At 44.2% G+C, this 23,643-nt stretch overlaps 1 protein-coding gene across 1 annotated transcript in view; it reads left to right on the top strand.

Annotated features, from left to right (window-relative positions):
• The first annotated feature begins 1,802 nt into the window (after positions 1 to 1,802).
• Positions 1,803 to 23,643, top strand: part of RPGR (retinitis pigmentosa GTPase regulator) — a 193,913-nt gene continuing 172,072 nt past the window's right edge. Inside the window, exons 1-2 of the mRNA XM_085622914.1 lie at positions 1,803 to 1,987; positions 21,857 to 21,982. Of these exons, the coding sequence (XP_085479040.1) occupies positions 1,954 to 1,987; positions 21,857 to 21,982 (160 nt within the window). The 5' untranslated portion in view covers positions 1,803 to 1,953. The remainder of the gene's footprint in view (positions 1,988 to 21,856; positions 21,983 to 23,643) is intronic.

The following is a 23,643-nucleotide window of genomic DNA, read 5'->3' as shown; positions in this document are numbered from 1 at the left end:
TCCTCTTCCGGTAGGCCCATGGGACAAAGTTGGTTTAGACTTTTCTGGACCTTATGATATTTTACCTAATGAAAACAAGTTTCTCATTGTCTTGATTGATTACTATACTAAATGGTTATACTATTCTTTTTGCAATGCAGCGTCAACTGATAATGCTATGAAATTTTTGCAAACAGTGTTTGATGTTGAAGGTTTTCCTAAAACCATCGTCACTGATAATGGTACACACTTTGTGTCACAAAAGATGTGTTCTTTTCTCAAGATTCATGACATTGCTCACTTTAAGGTTGCTTTATACTCGCCTTCTTCCAATGGTTTGGTGGAGAGGTGCAATCGGATAATTAAGGAGGGCATTCAGACTGCAATATCTTCTAGATTAGATCCTTTGTCTTTTGTACATGATAAGGTCTGGGCGTATAACACCACACCACATTCCACCACTGGCATTGCGCCTTTTACATTGCTTAGGAAAAGGAGAGTGCATACTCATCTCAATCCCACTTGGCTTCACAAAGATGATAGTGTTTCACTTAAGCCTGCTTTCATACAAGAGCATGTTAAGGTAAAGCAAAATGCTATGAAAGCACGTTTTGATTCTGGCAAACACTCTGTAGATCAACCCTTGGAAAGGGGGGATTGGGTACTCATCAAAAATCCCAAAAGGATTCCAAAGGGGCAATCTAAGTTCTCTTCGCCTACATTAGTCATTCATGTTAGTAGAGGTTCCGCTCTCCTTGACAACAAAGGATGGTGGAACAAGAGAGCTCTGGTTAAGGTATCTCCCCTTCAAGCTGATGTTATTAGACAACATACCTGTTCAGAGTCAGATTCTGAACATTGTGACTGGTTTGATTTGACCTATGAGAAACCTACTTCTGTTGGTATTTCAGTATCATCTGGTACACAAATTGCTCAACCTGTTGTTGCTGACAGTGATTCATTGTCTATACCTTCTTCAAGTTGTGTTTTGGAACCATCTGGGAGTCAACTGATTCAATCTGCTATCTCTGAACATTTGCCGTTGTCTCCTGAAATTCAGCCCAGTGCCATGGGGGCTGGTGAATTTTCGGTGGCAACGGCAAAAAGATCATCACGTTTCAGAAGAATTTCGTGTAGATTGACAGACTATGTTTTGGAATAATGTTATACATATTTATTCATTTATTTATTTTTATTGTTCCTCAAAGAGGGGAAGGTGTTATAGAGATGTTTTACTATGTTCATGCTATGTCTTTTAGAGTCGCGTGGGTTCACGCGACTCATGTTTTCTCTTTGCCTGCATTCTGGATCGTTGTCATCCACTTGTGAAGATTCCTTACTAACGTCATTCCGGACGTTGGTTTCTTCACGGTTGGATGGCTCCGGTCGTGGGTGCTTTGAACAAGAATAAACAACGCTTCCAACTTCACTTACCTCGTGTGTTATTTAACATTGATACAATGTTCATTAGTCAAATGTTTTTTTTTTCTATGGGAAAGCACGTTTGATGTACGCCTTCTAAGACGGAGTGACTGTGCTCACTCGCTTATATAAAAATGCATTAAATAAAATATAAAATAAAAATGAATGTTTGAATCCTGAGTGCAGAGGGAACGCCCCTGTTGCTTCCCGAATGGATTGTGAGATGACGGATCAGTTCAAGGCTTCTGCCACTAGATGTCACCGCCGCACCTCTACGTACTCCTTAGCAACCAGACGCTCGGTACGCTGTCTCCGCCGCGGTTACGGTGTCTCTATGGCTCAGACCCACCTCCGTTGCTATAGGCAGGACCATTTGTTTACTTCCGGGGCTCTGTGATTTCATACATTCCCCGCGTTAAGAAAATACATCCATATGTCGATTAATGTGGACGCCGTGATGACGATCGTAGAGAGAAACAGCAAGTCGCGTTAATACGGGTCGACCCCGGTATCACCCCCCAATTGCCACGCTTGTCATTCAGTCGCGACACCATGTCAGCAGAAGAGAGCGAGGATGAGATTCCCGGTGAGTATCTACCGCTCCTGGGCCTGTCACCGCTGCTGGGCTTTCTCTCTCCCTCCTACATTCCTATGTACCCCTCTTCGCCTGCCCCCAACCGCCAGTCTCCCTCTGTCCATCCAGGGAGAGTGCTTGAGGGTATCAGTACAGCATGAACAGCCCACCCACTTTTTCCGAACCACCATATCCCTGCCTTTTTTGTGTCAGAGCCTCTCTTCATCGTTGTGCTTTTGCTCTCGGCTTTAACATACAGGTTTTCTTCTACTGACATGTTTGGGACTATGTTCGCTGTATGTCCTCTATGTTTATTAGGAACGTTTCATAAACACAATGGGCAGAGTGAAACTGAATGTTCTAAATTCGTAAATGTGTTTTAAATGGTCCTGGGTGAGATAGTGTTGACTTAATTGCCAAGCTCTCCCAATTGCTCATTCCGAATCGTGAAGTGTCTCTGCAGGTGGAAAACCCAATCTATCTTCTTCTTCAATTACGTATTCCTGGGAGTGTTGGAACCATAGTGGGAAACACGAGCTTACTGTATGTCAGTGGCACTTTGCATCTCCCCTCAATAGCTTCTGTTAATCTAAAATGTCTTTCTACGAGTAGGTTCTTCAGGACAGTGCCCTTGAAGTTTATACCCCCTCCTTTGACTCCCTTGAGATATTCAGATTAAATTCAGAGGACTTTAAACAGTGTCTGAGAGCTGAATGTCAAATGGGACTCCATGCTCAGTACCAAAAGATTTGGATTCCATAGTAATCAATATTGTTAGCCAATCAATGTGGCTCCTCACCGATTAAGAGAAACTGATATGTCTCTTCTTGTTGAGTATCCCTGGGCAACCCAAGACAACTGATTGGAACTGTCTGAGAGTTATACTGTTCTCAAACTGAAAATTAGGTGCCTGATTTAGAGTTCAACGGACGGGTTACTCTATCTTAAACGTGATGGAAATCCCTTCCTCTGTATTACAACTGTCATTGGCTTGGGACGTGTAACACCAGAGATTTGTGGGTTTTAAAACATCCGAGAGCATTCAGAAGCATTGTGCATGCTGAAAGGGAGCCTGCCTCAATACCAGCCTGGGTGTTTTTGTACAGCTTGTTGCTTGCCCTACCTCTTTGAAATGTCTCCAGCCACCACTGGAGGGTATCTCTTTAATTAAAAACATATTTTATGAGTTGACTTTCAGGACTTGGATTTGCAGATTGCTTTTTGTATAGGCAATGGGAAATAGGATATTTGAGGTATCGTTACATGCATTCTGAAGCCTTAAATTATATGGAGCTCTCTTTGATTTGGGTTAGAAGGCTATACTCATGCAAAAAAGTGTGGCTAATTATCTTTAGAGCGGATTCAGTATGGGATAGTCACAGTATGCAGCCATGGATATCCCTCAGTGCATAGTGAAAATCCAGTATCAAGATGTTGAATTAGGTTCCAAATAGATTCATCAGTGTAACTTCACATTTTGTTGACAGAAAATTACGTTGCAACTTCACCACTAGTGGAAAGTAAGCAGCCTTCCGGATATCACATTTATTAAGCAAATGTATTTTAGGCGCAAAATCATCCCTTGCACAATATCAGTAGGAATATGAAAATAATTTTACTAACACCAAATCACATTAAGGTGCAAAATCCACATTACGGCAGCTGTAACAAGTGTGTGGAAACAATTTCACGAGCATGAGCGTGCCTCTTTTGCAGTACCTAGATGCTTTCCTTCATTGTTCATGTACTGGAATCTGTAGACATCTAGACTTTTACACCCATTAGGCAATAGGTAGAGTTGAAACTGAAATAGTCCTTTAGCCTTTTCCAAAACCTGGCTGACATTTTCTGGAACCATTGGCTAAAGGGGAAGTTCCTTGCTGGAATATATATTTTATGTTGATCACTTCAGCTCTGGCAGACAACTCAAGTTGTCTGCAGCTAGACCTAAAAGAAAAGTACACTTTAGGTAGTATTTGAATGATATATATTATGACATCATTTGTGTGTTCTGTTATATTCATTACATACCACTTAATGAGCACATACGGAACCTGCAAGTTTACACATTTTAGAAATTGTGCTCTGCATTTTTGACATGACTCCTTACACCTGCAAAAACACTGTAGGGTAGAAAAAGCCTCCGGAAAACCTGGTCCTGAAGATGGCCACTGACCCGTCTTGGTAGTTATCTAGAACATTTTGACCGATAGATGGAGGAATAATAGGAGTGATCATTATGTAGATCACTAGACTAAATATAATGTTTGATGAAATAATAACAATAATAATAATATGTTTATAAACCTCTTGCTACTATTCTATAGGCTCTATATAACAGATCTTAAATTTATCCAATTTAACGTTTTTTTGTATTATCAATTGCACCCTTATTAAAATGTATGCTGTGATCTACTCGATAAGTTTAAGCATTAATTTCTGGATCCCATAATTCCTCTTGAAAAATTCTATAGGAGCTACAAATATTACAAGCAGATTCAGGCATCCTGAATGAGGAGGCACCCTATGATGAAGCATGCCATCATTGGTGGCAAGGGTCCTACGTCCTAATAAGAAATATTTTCTGGATACATGTCCTTTATATGATCCGGGCCAATCGTTGGTTCACAAAACTTTTATTTGTGCATTGTCATTTTGCCAATCTTATCTTGTTAACACCCGGATAGATTTCTCTTTGGATTCAGGCAGAGTAGACATGCCAACTTACCATTTGGAGCAGGGAAAATGGACAAGTGTCACTTGGCTCTCCTCTAATTCACCCAAAAGGGATACACGATAGGACCAGACAAACCTTCAAAAGGCATATTTTTCGGGGTTCCAACACACTTTCCCCAGAGTGAGCACACACTATACATCTGGGCTAATACTAGTACAGAATAAATGCAAAATAATGTTAGCAAATATCACAATTCTAATTGCAATGCGGAATAGAGTGTGAGCAAATATTATGAAAAGAGATTACATGATATTATAGAGAATTCCCTTCCCTACTGAGTCTCTGCTAATAAGAATTAGCATCTAAAAGTTTGCTTTCGTTTAGAGGTGGAATATGTAATTGCATTCCGGTTGGGTATGGGCTGCCTTCAAGCTCAGACTCGGCCTATCAGAACCTAGCTGGCTATCAGCCAGTGTCCTTGAATAGACTAACTGCCTGGAAGCAAACCTGCACATCTCTGCAGAGGTTTGTTGATAGCCATTACTTAAAGATTAACATCAATAGGAGCCAGGCCATGATCTTCAAAGCTAAGGGTTGAAGAAATGGCACTTAAGAAGACAGGAGATGGAATGTGTTGATACATACCCTTATTTGGGCAAAATATCCTCCGCTAACTGGTCTATGAAAGAACATATTTCGCATCTGTCTCGTAAAGCGTTGGCACATGTCAATGCACTTTTATCACTTTATAAGGCTTTAGGCCGCAGACACTTCAGTCATTTACTGTCTGTGTACAATGTAAAAATCCCCTCAACTTTACGCCAATGATGCCATCTATATGAAATACTGGCATTTTTGGCATTAAATGGAGGGGAAAATATTTAGTACATTTTGTAATCTAAATACCCTAGTTGCACCAGTTGAAGCATTAGGCCTAGAATGGGCTTGCGAGTATTTATGTCTGGGGGCTGGCCGCCGTCCTTCGATGGGGCCACAGACTCTTGGTCAGTAAAAAACATTCCTTTTGAAGCCTGCTCTTTTTAGAAGCACTGGGACAATGCTAACACCTTGTTTAAAAATTTTAATCAAGCACTCCAGCACTTTAATGTGATCAGGGCTCCGCTTATGGCAATGTCCTGCTTTGCATGTAAGAATTTTTTTAAACTTAGCATTGCGATTACGTCAAGGGACCAAGATATGATTTCATGCAGGGAAAAAGGAAAATTGAGGTAATAGTTTCGACATACTCTGGTGCTTATCCTCAACCATATTTAAAGGGGCATATGGAACATAGGATTTGTTGTTTTTCCAGAGTATAGATTGTGGAACCTCTGCTGCTGGGGCTTCACACAAACTGTAGAGCATGTTCCTTTTGTGTGCAGATTGCACATTAATTGTAGTCCCCTGTTGAAACCATTGTTTTTGACACACAGAGTTCGCTCGAAAAAAGAAGCTTTGCAATTTTTATATAATCCAATAAATGACATGACGTGTTTTAAAATTGTTACCTTTTAAAAATATTTTTTAGAAATGTACTGATTAAGAAATTTGTTTTCTATGTACAGTGGATCCGATTGTAGATATGTTTCTTATAAATAAATTGAATTGTGCACATCTATGCCAAAGGAAGCACAATGCATCCTATTTGTGCTGTTTTGTCAAATAAATTGTAAGAAGGTGGCCTTGTGATATCTGATGCAACCTATTAGGAATCGTCTAAGAATTCCTACAATCTCTTGTGTGAATATCCTCAATGAAGGTCATGCCCTATTAGACCCCACTGGCATAATTAAAAAAAGACTGCTTGTATGGCATTTGCGCAATTTGGAAAATAAATGTAGCAGATATTTAACACGTCAAACTTGAAACCACACGTGTAAAGTTTTAAATGATAGACACGTGAAATTGTTGGGTGGTATAACATTAGTGTTAATGATAGATTTCAGTTAGTCTTCAAGTGTAAACTATGTAAAAGAACATGTTTGTAATCCAAAGAGGTTCAGACCCTTGAACATAATGGGTGTACCAAACTTGCAATATTAGCATTAAGTGACTGCTTAGATTTCTTGGCATGTTAAAACATTCATAGTATTGATTATGCTAATTTCCAATGTGTTTTATTACGTCTCATTTAATTTAGGAATTACAAAATCTTTATTATTTCAAAACTAAATGTAAGTCATGTTCCAGTACATTATTGGTATGACTACTGTGTTATCCTTGTCCTAGCTCACATCCCTTCAGACTGAAATCCCCTAAAAACATATGCAGTACTAATAGGACTGTACAATAATGTGACCAGCCAATCTCGATTGGTAGAAATGGAATTATAATACAATACAGTGCCATCATATATTTCCATCATCCTAATGGGGCATTTCCAAAAGCAAATATAGAATGGCGCCTCTTTTCTCAAATCTTACTATCATATAGATCGTACTAGATTTTGATTGCTCCCTTCTGACCCTTGTTCACTGGTTGTATTCCAACTGCATCAAGAAGCTTGCATGAGAACCTCACCAGGTAGCAGTTTCTGACTGCATTCTGGATGCTAGTCCATTCCACTAACTGCTTGAGACCCCAGCCGACCCAGACTTCAGCCTGTAGCAAAATATTGAGATTTGCTGGCCTAAATGCTTACTTGGACACCAATGGTACTTGTGCCGAAGGGGACATATATCTTTGTCCTAGCAAAGGCACTTTTAGAGCAGGCCAGTGCGGTGTTGGCCCAGTTACTGGAAAATAATGGCATTCATGCTTGGGCCCCTCCACCAAATACTTTATTTCTGATTTAGATCCAAATGCTCATCCAATTCTAGAGCTGTGTAGATCTCATGGGTGGGGCTAGATACATTTAAAGGCAGGCCAAGGAGTCCATACCGTACCCCTTTCTTGATGGAGAGCAAAGAAAAGGGGCTGCGCTGTCATAGTTTGACTGCATTCAAAGCGTCTTGCAAAAATCAATGAGAATGCCGCAGATTGAGTAGGCTCCTTCAGGTGGGACAGTGGCCATAAAGGATGGAATGGAGAGCCGCCCTGTTTACTATACAAACACAAATATAGTCTTAGAAGGCTGACTTAAATACCGCCATTACGTTTTATGCACACCCAAACTAGTGAAAAGGAATAGACATGACCTACTTCCTTCCAAAACCAGAGAAGAAATCAAGCAAAGGCCACCACTGGGACAGAGTGCTCTTTTAAAGGGAGCAGAAGTAGAGGGGAGTCACATTGGCATTCTCTCTCCACAAGAAATGACAGAGCCAAAGAGAAGGGTGAATGTTCTCTCAGTACCAATCCCAGGAGATGAGCGGAGTTCAGATGCACCACTTTTTTCTATTCACCCTGTACGAACCACACAAAAAACTGTAAGTAGGGACAGTGTTCTGGAAGAACAAGAAGTGTCCTGGACTGTGCCTTCTCTATTCCTCAGACAAGAGGTGTTGAATGTAACAGGGGGACATGGGGGTAAGCAAATGGGCAGTGGTTTAAGAAAAGAAAACGGATGTGAGTTCTGGACGTTCCAAAAGACATTTCTGACCTATGCCTTCTCTATTCCTCAGGAGGAAGACAATTCTCTCAAACCTAATTGGAAGGAAGCAAGTGAGGTCCTAGAGAACTGATGATGAACTATAGAATCCCTTAAGGGTATATGCACAGACTATATTAGGAGTACTGTGATGTAATAATTCTTGATTTTCCATAAGAACATGTATCTATATACTAAAATACCATTAAACCTTCAAGGTGGCTGTCCAGTTCCCACAATGTCCCTGTGAATCGCTGGTCCACATTGAATTTCTACTATGAAAAGCATTTACAAAATTCCTGTTCCAGACCAGTAAAAATCATGTGGAAGGAGAGAGATCATAAAATAAAAGTATTGGCTAAAAAGTCCACTTTCCCTACATCGTGTCCATTTTGGACATCATATAGTCCTCTTTTTCTCTTTATTTTCCTCTCCTCCTAGCATTAAGAGGAACTATCACTGGCCTTTCCCTATGAATGGTGGTGTTATCCTGCCGCTCTACCGCTGGTGCCTGATCAGTTTTGCCATAAACAGTGTTTAGGACTATATTTTCTTTTATCTTCAGTGTTTTTGCAAAAGATTGAGTCAGATTTATCTATTTGATTAGAGGTCACTGAAATAAGAAAATACATTTAAAAATCTAGGTCCTTTATTCCCACTTTTTCAAAATTAGAGGACATTGAAGATCTTTTCCTCTGTAAGGTTGAAATCCAAAGAGGATTGAATTGCAACTTTTGGAAACCCATTGGGTATTAATCGAAGTTCTATCTGCTACTTTCTTCGAAAGGCTTGTTCTCACCTTGCCTCTTTGTTTTATCACTTTTGTGCATTTGCGATTCCAATGCTTTCTAATAAACTGTTCAAACGTGCTGGCAGCTGGATCTGCTTTTTTAAATGGAATATTTAATGCGTGAGGCTTGTATTGCATTTTTGTTTGTCTTTCTTTGTAACTTAGGGAATGTTTTTATATTTCCAGCCACTCCGCCTATCTCAAACATGATGTTGTTTAGGTATTCAGAAGAGTGCAACTGTTATGGTTAAAAATATTTTGCTCTCAATAACGTTGCACTTCTTTGTGATGTGCTTTCAGAGCATTTGTTGGCATTCCTATTATGATCGAGCCTTCAGCATAAAGGAGCATGGGCTCCAGGAAATCATCATCAATCCAAGGCATGGCTTGTTGTTGCTTTGCACAGTGTCTGGTGTATATTAATGTATAAGGCAAATTGAATCTTTGTTAATCTAACATGTTGAACATTAATCAGTGCAACCGCTTTCTCCTATGAGGTGATCTTGTTCCTTTGTAAGGACCTGCTCCTCCTTTGTCTACTACTGGTAAAAGCAATTCAATTTGCTTGATGTGCTAAAGTATCACCTACGCCAATTTTGTGGAGCAACACTTCCTTTCTGCATTCTTTTGCACTGAATAAAATTCGCTCAGTCCACCTCTATATCAAAATTCTAGCTAATCTTGCATTTCTTGTTAAGCTTAACTTTATGCACTTTCACTTCCACGTCTCAAGTCCCTTATATGTCTCAGCCTCCTTCTATTATACTACCCGTCACCTCTAGCATTAATGGATTGTGATCCCTTTCAACACCGTGGAGTTGTTTCCAAAGTGATTATGAGCTACTATTCGCATCAAAATAAAATCTAATTTTAATTGAGTTCTTTCACACTGCAGGAAGATACATGCCTGACATCCATTATCTTGTGGAAAATCCACACTCTTAGGTCAGTGACTTACCTGTCGGCAATGTAATCTTCCTAGGATTCATAATGTAGAACTAATTTCAATTGGTTAAGTGATCCTTTCAGAGAACACAGGCTGTATAAAAGATTAAATTTTTTCATATATGTCCGCATATTGGCTTGAGATGACCTTTGACCCCACCAGATAGGTCGCTCCCCCTCCGCACAGCACCACCTGTGTGTCCCTGCCCCAGCTGCCGCTGCTGCTGCAGAAGTTCGAGGCCCTCCACCACCCGCAGGCTACCACCTGCGCCTCATCCCTGGTGGCCAGTTGTAGGCCGTAGGTTTGTTCATCTTCCGCTCTTTTGTTTTATTGTATTGCCTGTATTTCATTGTTGTGTCTGTGACTGCTGTTGTTCTGTCTTCCCCCGCTGCCTGTTTGTGGTCCGTGCCCGTTTTCTTCCCTCTGTTCCCCTCGCTGTCCCCGTGTCTCTCAGCTCGGTTTTTCCTTCTGTACCCCTCGCTGCCCCCATGTCTCTGCCCGGTTTTTCCTTCTGTACCCCTCGCTGCACCCGTGTCTCTGCCCGGTTTTTCCTTCTGTACCCCTCGCTGCCCCCGTTCCTCTCTGCCCGTTTTTGCCTTCTGTTTCTCAGCTGCCCCTGTATTCTTGTGCCCTCTTGCCTTCTCTGACACTCATTTTTCCTGTATTTCTGTGCCCTTTTTGCCTTCTGTGACACTCGTTTTTTCCCTGCATTTCTGTGCCCTCTTGCCTTCTGTGACACTCGTTTTTCCTCGTTTTTTGTGCCCTTTTGCCTTCTGTTCCCTTCATCGTCCCTCACCACCCCGCCACTGCGTCCCCTGCGGCCCCGCCCCCCTGACTGCCCACTGCCCATTCGCTGCCCCCGCCTCCCAGTTGCTCCTCCCTCCCACCTCCCCATACATGCCAGCCGCTGCGTGGCTGGCGTGCCGAAGGCAAGCCCGTTTGCGCCTGTATTTGCCTGTCTGCGCCCGTCTGCGCCTGGACAATGCCCAACTCCAGAACCCCTGGCCCCTCGCACCTGCCACGACGACCGCCGCCACTACGACGCCAGCACTCTGCACGCTCTCAACTCCAGACGGACCCACACCTGCTTCAAGGCCGCCCCGAAAAGCACACACGGTCCCGTCACCTGCCGGAACTGCAGCTACACCAGCCTCAGAGCCGATGAACCACCCGCCAAGAAAGACCCCAACCACCTCCGATGCATACTACTGAACACCCGCTCCGCACGCAAGCATGCCGTCGTGCTCTGGGACCTGCTCGACACAACATCCCCGGACATCGCCTTCCTGACAGAGACCTGGCTGAACGACTCCTCCGCACCTGACATCGCCATAGCCATCCCAGACGGCTACAAGATCACCCAGAGAGACCGCACCAACAGAGTCGGAGAAGGAATCGCCATCGTCCACAAGAACAGCATCAGGGTCTCGACTAGCATCAACGACGCGCTCAGCACTGCCGAACACATGCACTTCCAGATCCACACAGACCCTAACTCCACCCTCAGAGGCACCCTCGTCTACCGACCCCCCAGACCCCGTCCCCAGTTCAGCGACTCCATCGCCGACTTCATCAGCATGCACGCCCTGACCTCCACCGACTACATCCTCCTCGGAGACCTAAACTTTCACCTTGAAAACCACAACAACTCCACAACCCTGATCGATAACCTCGCCAACCTCGGACTGAAGCAACTCGTCACAACGCCCACCCACTCTGCCGGCCACATGCTCAACCCTGTCGTCTCCTCAAGCCTGCACGTCTCCGTCAGCCACACCACCAAACTCCTCTGGACCAACCACCACTGCATCCACTTCGCTGTCCAGAAACCCACCACACACCACCACACCCAACAGATCCCCCGCCGCTACTGGAGCAAAATCACCGAAGACCAACTACATGCAAACCTCGCTCTCAGCCCACCCACCGAACCCTCCAACACCGACGACGCTGCCCACAGCCTCAGACGCTGGATCGAGGACTGCACCAACAACCTCGCCCTGCTGAAGAACCCCCCCCCCACAGAGACACCAGCAAGAGGGCCAGCTGGGTCACCCCAGAACTCCTTGCCTCCAAGCAAGCCTGCCGGAAACTAGAGAAGGAATGGCACAGTGAACAAACTCCAGACAGCCACGCAGCACACAAGGTCGCCATCCGCAACCACCACCACCTCATCAGGGCGGCCAAGAGGACCTCCTTCAAAGACCGCCTCAACAACAACGCACACAATAGCAAGGAGCTCTTCAACATCGTGAAGGAACTCTCCAACCCCAGCTCCAACACCAACGACACCCCACCGTCGCAAGCCCTGTGCGACTCCCTCGCCACCTTCTTCCACTGCAAGATAGCAGACATCCACGACAGCTTCAACAACCAGACAGCTCCAACAGACAGCAACACAACAGACCCTCCGCACACCATCGACCATGACCCCCTGCTAGCCTGGGCCAGCGTGAGCGTCGATGACATCATGAAGACCATGAGCACAATCCACTCCGGCTCTCCGTCAGACCCATTCCCGCACCATGTCTTCAACAAAGCAAGCAGCTCCATCGCACCCCACCTGCGCAACGTCTTCAATCTCTCCCTTGAGACCGTGACCTTCCCAGAGAGCTGGAAACACGCCGAGATAAACTCCCTACTCAAAAAACCTAAGGCACACCCAAGAGACTTCAAGAACTTCCGGCCCATCTCTCTGCTCCCCTTCCCGGCCAAGGTCATCGAGAAAATCGTCAACAGACAGCTAATTCGATACCTCGAAAAAAACAGAATCCTGGACCCTTCCCAGTCAGGGTTCCGCAGCAACCACAGCACCGAGACTGCCCTCATCGCCGCCACCGACGACATCAGGACCCTGCTGGACAATGGTGAGACCGCAGCACTCATCCTCCTAGACCTCTCCGCCGCCTTCGACACCGTCTGCCACCGCACACTACGCTCACGCCTCCACGCCGCAGGGATCCGAGACAAGGCTCTGGAATAGATCACCTCCTTCCTCTCCGGCAGAACCCAGAGCGTCCGCCTCCCCCCCATTCCGTTCCAAAGCCTCCAAGATCATCTGCGGCGTACCCCAGGGATCCTCCCTCAGCCCGACACTGTTCAACATTTACATGGCCCCGCTCGCACACGTCGCCCGACAGCACGACCTCAACATAATCTCCTACGCCAACGACACTAAACTGAACCTCTCCCTCACCAAGGACCCCATCACCGCCAAAGCCAACCTCCACGAAGGAATGAAGGTCGTCACCGACTGGATGAAAATCAGCCGTCTGAAGCTGAACTCGGACAAGACGGAGGTCCTCATCCTCTGCTCCAACCCTTCAGCCTGGGACGACTCCTGGTGGCCGACGGCACTGGGGGCAGCCCCGACACCCACCGACCACGCACGCAACCTGGGAATCATCCTCGACTCAACGCTCTCAATGACCAAGCAAGTCAACGCCGTCTCCTCCTCCTGCTTGAACACCCTCCGCATGCTCCGCAAGATCTACAGATGGATCCCGACAGATACAAGAAAGACAGTCATCCAGGCCCTCGTCAGCAGCAGACTCGACTACCGAAATGCCCTCTACGCGGGAGCCCCGACCAAGATCATCAAACGACTACAACGCATCCAAAACGCCTCGGCACGACTGATCCTCGACGTACCACGACACGGCCACATCACCCCCACTTGAGAAACTTGCACTGGCTCCCCGTCAACAAGAGAATTTCCTTCAAGCTCCTCATACACGCACACAAAGCACTCCACAAGACCGGCCCAGCCTACCTCGACAGACGGCTCTCCTTCTACATCCCCAACCGCCAGCTATGCTCTGCCGACCTCTCACTCGCCACCGTCCCGCGCAGCCGAAGAACAACCACCGGCGGGAGATCCTTCTCCCACCTCGCCGCCAAGACATGGAACACCCTCCCACTGAGCCTACGACAGACCCAAGACCTGCTGACCTTCAGGAGGATACTCAAGACCTGGCTGTTCGATCAGTAGCGCCCCATCCCCCTCCCCCCCCCCCCCAGCGCCTTGAGACCCTCGCGGGTATGTAGTGCGCTTTACAAATGATTGATTGATGACTAGTAATTCATCACCTACGGCAGTATGTCTAGTTCCCTTAGATTTAACATCGTCAAGCTCGGGAGCCCCTGTCACGGATGTCCCAGATGCTTCAGGCATTAATACTAGAGCACGGGTGGCATGCCCTCAAAGGGATACCAAACCGAAAAGTCAACCTCCTAAAAGAAAAAGAAATGCAGGGATGACCAAGCCCAAAAATCCCAATGGCTGCCAACCTGATAATAACGTGGCAAACCAGGTGGTCATCCACACCATCTCAGTGGGCACACAGACCGATGTTCTCTCTAAATCTGCCCATACTGACATTAATGTAGGTGCTGTGGGAGACGCCGACGTTCCTTCCGATGTACTTAAACCTATTGGAAATGCCTTGGCTAACCTTAAGAAGGCAATTGACATGAATTTTAATTTGTTGTGGGGGAAATTAGAATCCTTGAACTGTGAACTGACTAACCTAATGGGTAGGAATGTGAATTTTGATCAAAATGTTGGCAGGGGTGGACTATTTCCTTCTTCCATACATCCCAGCTTTACCTCACATAAAGATACTACACCTGCTATCCCGCTCACAAATTGTAGCAATACAAATGTACTTCCTGGGCAAAATTCCCACAGTGAACAGAGGGATATTCAGGGTGCCTTTCTGGGAAATGCAGCCAATCTAAAACCAATTTTAGGAAGAAACTGCTTCACGCAACAAAGCCTTAGTGCCCTTGTAAGAAAGACAAGTGTAAGCAGGTATATCTCCAATTGTCCCGGGACTGCTTGCCCGAGAGAAAACACTGACGTATTAAGTCTACCGCCTGCTTCCTGCCCTTATGTGTTAGTCTTGGCTGGGGTTCCCTATTTAGCTGGGGATCAAAGGGAGTCCTGGGCAGATTTGCGTAACAAGTCTGTAGACTGGCTTTGCAAACATTAGGGGTTTCGCCCCTCTAATATGAGTGATATCCTTATGGCCAGAAGAGTAGGATGGGTTGGTCCTTCTGCTAAGAATATAATTGGTGATTGTGTTGTTCTCAATTTTTGCAGACCCAACATGGTTCGCCACTTACTGAGTATTTTTGAGGAACCCCCCACGCTAAATTCCTGCATTAGTGCGTTCCCCCTGGGTCATTTCTATAAGCCTCCCCCTAAACCACCTATGGACACCCACGTCTTGCCTTTGACAACCAATAGGTTTAATGTATTCTCGAGCTTAGATGCACAGGATTCACAATCACCACCCCCTTTTGTACCGCTTTGTTCGCCATAAGTTGGCAGGGTATGCTCAGACGTGAGTCCCTTGCTCACTTTGCCACTGGATTCAAGCAAGCTGGCTGAAGACGGCTGAAATGCCAGAAACCGGTCCTAGGAAGCTTGTTTCCGGTCCAGGGAAGGCATGGCTTGGCAGTTCGGGCTGGACTGTTCCCATGAGGCACAGGGTCAGACTGATTTGCATATGGCCATGTCTGAACTGGGGTGGCAGAGTGGGCTAAAGAACGGTGATGGATCAAACCCAGATCTGTTGACTGGGTGTGAGTGTTTGATTGGTTCTGATGCTCCGTCCATCACCACCCCCTTTTGTACCGCTTTGTTCGCCATAAGTTGGCAGGGTATGCTCAGACGTGAGTCTCTTGCTCACTTTGCCACTGGATTCAAGCAAGCCTGGCTGAAGACGGCTGAAATGCCAGAAACCGGTCCTAGGAAGCTTGTTTCCGGTCCAGGGAAGGTATGGCTTGGCAGTTCGGGCTGGACTGTTCCCATGAGGCACAGGGTCAGACTGATTTGCATATGGCCATGTCTGAACTGGGGTGGCAGAGTGGGCTAAAGAACGGTGATGGATCAAACCCAGATCTGTTGACTGGGTGTGAGTGTTTGATTGGTTCTGATGCTCCGTCCATCACCACCCCCTTTTGTACAGGATTGACAACTACCTTTGATGGCTGTTCAGCAGTACCAGCAGCCCCACACGGAGAATCCCTCTGAAATTTCTTTAGTTATTTAAAATGACAATGATGATCACTCTCCAATTAGAGCTGACAGAGGAGTAGACCTGAACATTCTTAGTTGGAATGTAGCGGGGTTACAGTCCAAGCTTGATGACCAGGATTGGTTGCGTTTAGTTAAAGAACGAGACGTAGTAATGTTTCAGGAGACATGGGCATTGCTTGACCTGTATATCGAGGGGTTTCATTGCATCAGCATAGCGGCTTCTCGTCACAAACATGGCCGACCATCAGGGGGCCTTTTTATTGGGCTTAATGTAGCAGCTGGAGGAAGTTTTAAGATACTTCCAATTAATAATTGCAATTTCCAAATTGTACTGTATACGAGAAGAGTTTCTTTTTATTTGGTACATTTTTATAATGACTTCCGTTCTATTCCCAATAAGAATTTTATTGAGCTTTTCGATTTCATTTCTAACTTAGACTACCAACCACGTTCGGGCAATCCGATTGGGATCATGTTAGGAGGTGATTTTAACACAAAACTTAATGACGCACCCAGGTGCTGAGTCACACAACTTATGTCCTTCTTCCCACAGGGGTGCCGAGCAGGGAGTGTTTTTGAGTTCCCATAACCTGGTTAACATTATGGACCAGACGGGTACAATACATGAGATTAATAATTATCAGCCGACATTCAGAGGTCGGGGCTATTTGTCTACAATAGATTTTGTTTTTATTTCCCCCCCTGATCGTGGATTTCTTAATTAACGCAGAGATCGTTGCTACTATTCACAGGGATCACAACCCTATTAAAATAGTATTGAGATTGGCTTCACGATCCACGTTTTTATCTGAATGCGGGGCAAGCGATCTAATCCCATCGACTGACAATCTAAGATTAACTTGGAGGTGCATTGACAATGAGGATTTGTTTAAGTCATTAGTTAAGGATAACTTGCCCCTCATTAATTCTTGTCTGTTCTTTCAAATCCCACACCCAGAGGCAGTTCATGACTTTTCTAATCTCTGTCTGGTTATTAAATCCCTTTTGTCGAAACCCGCATCTCTGAGTAAGCAAGGTCCTAGATGGTTTGATGATGAATGTTCCCGGGCTCATAGGAACTTGCGTAGGGTGTTTTCAGCTGAACCTAGGTGTGCCTCAGATGTGAAATTGGCCAGGCGGAAGTACAATTTGGCAGTTACCAACCGGAAGGGAGTACTTCTTAGGGACCGTTGGGAAACCCTATCGCAGACCGCTACTGATAAAAGGGGGAAATGATTCTGGTCTGCTGTTAGGGATCTGCGATCCATGGGACAGTTATTAACTCCCATTAGTTGCACCATCTCTAGCAAATCCTGGGAATCCCATTTTTCTAAAATCTATGTTATTCCCTCCTCAGTGACTGACCAGTACGAATATGGGTTATTTACGAGCATTCAGATATCCCTCTCTGAAGTAGAAGAAGCTATTCAGGAGAGTATTGGGAATAAGGCCCCTGGCCCTGATGGGCTACCAATAGATTTCATCAAATGGAATTCGGATTTTTGGGCACCGCTTCGTCTGAATGTTTTTAATGACCTAACGCACGCCCTGTTACCTGACACCTGGGCAAAGAGTATTATCGTCCCTATATTAAAAAAGGGGGACCGGTCGCAACCGAGTAACTATAGGCCTATTTCTCTGATCGACAATACTCTTAAAATATTGGGCAGAGTTTTATATAATAGGATCCTGGAATGGTCAGAGGAATGTAGCATTCTAGAGCCCTGCCAGCTAGGCTTCCGCAGCAAGGTCGGCACTAGTGAACAATGCCTCAACCTCAGTCTTGTAATCGGGAAATACACCATCGCACGGAACTCTCCAGTTTATTTGGCCTTCATGGATTCGTCCTCAGACTTTGACTTTGTAAATAAGTCAAGGCTGTGGGCTATCCTGTTGGCCTATTGTCTGGATGAGCCTCTGGTTCATTTCCTGGCATACCTCTATAAAGACCTTCAGGCACAAGTGAGGATTGGCAGAGATAGTGAGGTCTCAGGGCCAATTAAGGGCAGAAGGGGGGTCAGGCAGGGTTGCGTCTTGGTCCCCCTTCTTTTTATCATATATATTAATGGATTGAATAAATCATTAGTATCCATGTCCCAAGATGTACCTATGATTAATGGAAAACCCCTCCCTGTGTTATTATACGCTGACGATGCGTTTCTTCTATGCCGCACCCCTAACTCTTTGCGTATTTTAGTACAGTCTTTTTTGTTAAATATATGGATAGCCTGGACCTAAGAGTTAATTTTAGTAAATCGTTTTTAATGTCCTGTGGTCCTCGTAGACGCCAGCTTAGTTCCATTTTTGTTGGCAGTCAGAAATTGATAACCACCTGTAAATTTCCATATCTTGGGGTGGTCTTTGCTGCGAACGGCTGCTGGACTGAGCATCTTACTCACTCCATGAGCAAGTTCTCAAAGACTATCAATTCAATTTTAAGTTTCCCCTGTCCAAAGACCACAGGCGCCATTTTAGCAATCTTAAATTGTTTTAAATTACAATGTGTTCCTGTGGCCACCTATGGAGCTGAGATATGGGGCATTGCGAACAGTACCTGCATTCAGCAGGGAAAAACAGATTTTGTAGAAAGCTGTTGGGCATCCTAATCTCTAGCCCACAATATGTTTGCCACAAAGAGTTAAATTTAAATTATGTAACTGATTTTATACGTGCCCGACCAGCCCTTTTCTGGCTATGGATTTGGAAGAATGAGGCAGCTACTCTTACCGGAGACATTATTACTGATTGTTTGAAGTGTGATAAGGGTTGGATATTCCCTGGCTATCTGGGGTATATCAGAGTATATCAGAGTTTATGCAGCATTAATAAAGGCTGCATCTTTTTAAATCCTGGTAAAGCTGAAACTCTGCACAAAAAAGACCTCAGAAGTGCTTTGTACTTGTGTATAGCACTGAACGAACTGCGCTGGAATCAAATAAATCTCTCGTTTCCAGTTATATGTCACTGGAGCGGCCCTGCCATCCTCTACCAAATTATCTTGTTCTACCTATGAGTCAGCGGGAAAGGAGTCTTTCGTTCCGTTTGAGAGCAGGGACAGTCAAATTCGCTCTGTGTTTTCCTCCTGTCCATGTGACTGGGTGAGTGGGCAATCTACTGTTCATTTCCTGCTTTTTTGTAAATATTACATTAAATACAGTAAGGGGCTTCGTTTACCCCTTTTTTAGCAGGAGCAGGCCTATTAGTTTGGATACTGCCTACTCAAGCATGCTTGTCCTGACTGATGAAGAGCTGGTCTTCCGTTTAAGTTCATTCTTGAGAATTGCTACCAGGGCTCGTAAGACAGTGCTTAATCCCTGAGTTTTTAATACATGAATAGTTAAGTCTAAAAATTGTCATTTACTTACAACCTCGAGTTTGTAATATTGTGTTTCGCAAATGAATTTTTATTAATATGTATCGTTACTCTTCTCCCGTCATTCATACTGTTTTTACTGTTTTGTACTTTTATGGATACAATGCTTATCCGAATAAAGTTTATGAACTGAACTGAACTGACTAGGATCATGTGTTCCATCAATGTCACTTCCTTAACGTGCATCAGTTTTATTGGTTTATTGTCAAGTTTTCGTTTGTTAAGTAGTGCACTCACTTTTGCTACTTCGGTTTTGCATCTGCGGGGCGAGTTGGTCTTGGGCTGGGAGTGATCAGACAGTTCCCCATTTCTCAACTTCCAATTTCCGGTCTGGCATTAGCCAAGACCTTTTAATTTTTTCTTAAATTGTATGTATAATATATTTACTTTTAGGGGCTTTCAACCAATCCTCTCATTCTTTGGTCTGTTATTGTGTCGTTCACATTTTTCTTCCACCCACTGCAGCATACATCATGGGGCAAGGGGACATGCCACCTCAGCCACTGGGTAACTTCACTGTCAGTGACAGTATTATTCCATTTCACAAGGAGCCATCCACACCCAAAGTATTTCGATTCTGTGCCAAAGGCTACCATAACAATATGTGCTTTTTGAGACCAAAATCAATATTTTTCCTTTTAGTCACTGTTTTTTTTTTCCTTTAGATTGACAAGTGCCAAGCAGCTTCCCCAACAATAACATTTTGTAGAAACCATGACAAAACAAAACAAAAAAAGGCATTATCAAAGTCAATGCCACATGGTTTCTATTTCAATATGATCTATCCAAGTTCCCAACCTACAGTGGGGAGTCCTTTGTGCCGGACTTGACCATAGTACAAATCTGATTCAAAATAATTCTGCCAGATAAATGTGGTTGTGTTAAAGGTGTTTTTTGACACTGCAAGCTGTCCTCTCTGCCCTTAGGGCCAAAGTGATGATGTTGAATTCTGAAAACAGCTTAACCCTTTTCTACATCAGGAAACGAGGTGTAACTCTTAACATACACCACTTTTGGCTGCATGTGTAGTTTTGGGAAATGGTCATGTCTTCTTCCTAGTCTCCCACATTGCTGGGGCTCTAAATCCGAGATCAGACAGTCCTCACATGAACGGAACCTGAGAATGGCTGAATATATATGTCTTGATGTATATGTGTAATAATATAAATTTGTGCAACTGATCTTCGCAAGACATGCTACAATGTCTTCAAAGGATGAGCTGCAGCCCAGTATCATTTGGGGACTGGCTTATGTTGAATTTGGAGCCAGTGGTGGACGCGGAAAAGCGTCCATGCACGAATGTGCTAATACTGGATGTCCTTTAACCCCATATTCACAGACACTACGCAGAACGGCGGGGAGGTCAGATTTCAGATCCCATCGAGGACTATTACACACACAACTTGGAGTAACATTAACCATTTCCCTACCTCCTACTGGCCTGGACGGAAGTATAACCGACACAGAGGTTTACTGAGATTTTTCGCATCAATACAGCCTTGAGGAAGTTATGGGTTCACTCCCGGATGACGAAACAAGTGTTGGCTGGAACAATTAAAGGAAGAAAATAAAACTACAAGAATCCGAATCCGATTAGTATTGTGAATATGTGTGCTGTATTTGAGAAAAGGATAACTGATATGTTTGTGCTTGGGCACGGTCGTACTTGTCAGGTAGATCCCCAGGGGTCACATATTTGGAGCGATGGGTGGTTCCCCTTCCCTTGAGCACCATATCAAGTACTAACGAGTTAGAATATTACCGTTAAGAGGGAGCATCAACACCACACGGGGCCCTATCATCCAGCACAGAGTTTTAAGCCTGTGCTTCCATCTAAGCTGCTGATCTAGAGCTAGGAGAGAAGTCCTATGTGATGTATGCGTTGTAGGCTACATACATGAATAAATATAACTTTATAGGTTTCTCATATCCCTTCCTTTATCACTCAGTACTACCATGTGCGAAGTGTAAAGATTTTGTTGTGCCATTTGAAGGATAGAAACACACTTGTTTTGAAAAAAAACTTTTTGGGTCGTAATTGAACTTTTCGAAAAAAAGTTTAAGCACAAAGGTAGAAACCATTAGGACTGTATGATCTAGATAAGAAAGTATGTGTCTCTCTTTCATGGAAAATGCGTGCATAAACATGAAATGTAAACATGAACATATCAGAGGGGCAAGCCACTTAAATCTGCCGTTAGAATTAGTGGCGAGCAGATTTACACTTTGGTGATCCCCATACTGAAGAGTGATATTTTATTTAAACATTTGCATGTTAAGGCCTCTTATTTACTTACTAAAAGCTGATCTGTTACTTATTGCTAAAGTTTGTATTTTCATGTTTTTTGCATTATGGTGCTATATTGCCAACAGATATACCATAAATAGTCAAGTTGGACGTTTAAGTAATACTTTCTGGAAAACATGTTTGTTTGAAAGCCACCACACCAATATAAACGAGTTATTAGTACTGCTTTATGCTTCTATAGCTAATGGGCTTCTTTAATTTATTTTTTAAAGATTCAGGTGCTGTTTTCACGTTTGGCAAAAGCAAGTTTGCAGAAAATATTCCGAGCAAGTTTTGGTTGAAGAATGACAAACCCGTTCATATTGTTTGTGGCGACGAACACACTGCTGTTGTAACAGGTTCGTTTTGCATTGTCTTCTCAAGATTTTGATATTGTCAGTACATTTGTAAAAGGAAAGTCCCGTTTCATCAACAATACCACATATTCCTGAGTCGACTGTAACATCCCAATGAATAAAGGGTTTACCAACAGCATTAGAATAGGCAAGTGTCCTGAAGACATGGATTGAACCACGGGTGCGGAAGGAGGGGTAATGTACAAATTAACTATACTCAGCCTCCATGAGAAAAGCTTTTGTCCACTAATGCCCCCTGCTAGGAACACCATGAGTAATACCCATATACTTAATAGTGGTTGCAAAAAGAAAAGCAAGACCCATACCTTAAAGCGAACAGGCGGCTGCATACCCATATTAGATCTTTGTATGAATATCACCCTTCTCTTGTCTTCAGTATCCTAGATTTGACATCTACGGCAGCACTATAAATGAACTTTTTTTTTCACAAATGACTGCCTATAAGTACTTCACCTGAATCTTATGTTCTTGCATGGACGATTGTTTAGTTGAAGTGCAGGTTACAGATCAGTTTCTGCAGAACCTTTTGTCTGGGGTGCACGACTTCCCCATCAAGCTGTAGAAATCCCATGTGATTGCATTTCTAATAATGCAGATCTTATAGACCGTATTGCAATCTTTTTTTTCCTCTTCCAATGAGCATTCTGGCATTTAATCAAATGACCCAAGAGTTTTGCACATGTCCAGTAATATCAACCTGGTGGTCTCAGAGGCCGTTTGTTCTCGTGACCCATATGTTCATGGCGTCCCTCCGGCAGAAGTATGAACGAGAATTATTCAGCTTCATTCAAGGTTATGGTGGTAAAAATGACTATACATTTATCCAAGTTGTGCTGGAAAGCACATGGCCTAGGCCATCAGACTCCTGGTATCTAGAAATTCACAACTTTGCGCTTCACGTCACCAATGGATCAAGAATGTTTTCTTGGGATTTCTGATTCATTGTTTCACTGCTCTGCAGAATTTTTTTTTAAGTTCTAACAGACAATTCTTTTGCACAGAATCTGTATTTAGATTTGCAAAAAGCCCATAAAGGAAAGGATTATGTTCTACAAATCAAAATGTATCCCTGTGACAACTTATGGAGCTGCTGTTTTAGTTACAGGGGGCCGATATCGCATCACTTCTGCAAAACCGCCCCCCTAGGGGTCCAGAACTGGCCCCCATGCCCTTCCGGTGCCCGCTACGACCAATAAACCCTGATTCTACCTGTCAAGTTGTTACAGATTCTGTACACAGACATCTGTTGCCACGTTTCCACTTAATACAATCCATTTTAAGGCAACGTTTCCGACAATGGATGAATGTTCAAGTGCTCTTTCACTTTCCCATGTGATAAAACTTCCATACAGACTACCTAGGACTATGTATTGTTGGGTAGATTTTATTTTATAAAGAGGCACAAGATTACATGGCAGCCACCTCATAAAAAAGTGGTGAGGCACAATGGGGCGCGGTGGGGGGGGGGGGGGAGGGGGGGCTATAATAATAATACAAATTTAAAAAAAAGTTAATCTTACCTGCTGCCTGCCACCTCCTGCGTCTCGCCTCAGTGCTGGGACTTCCTTGTCTCAGCAGACAATGTGAGTATGTCACAGACTCCCTGTCCAATCCCCACGCTGCCAAGCAGGGCGGTGATGGGC

Source organism: Triturus cristatus, chromosome 8 (genome assembly GCF_964204655.1).
Source record: "Triturus cristatus chromosome 8, aTriCri1.1, whole genome shotgun sequence".
In the NCBI taxonomy this organism is placed as follows: domain Eukaryota; kingdom Metazoa; phylum Chordata; class Amphibia; order Caudata; family Salamandridae; genus Triturus; species Triturus cristatus.
This window is presented reverse-complemented; position numbering and strand designations above follow the sequence as displayed.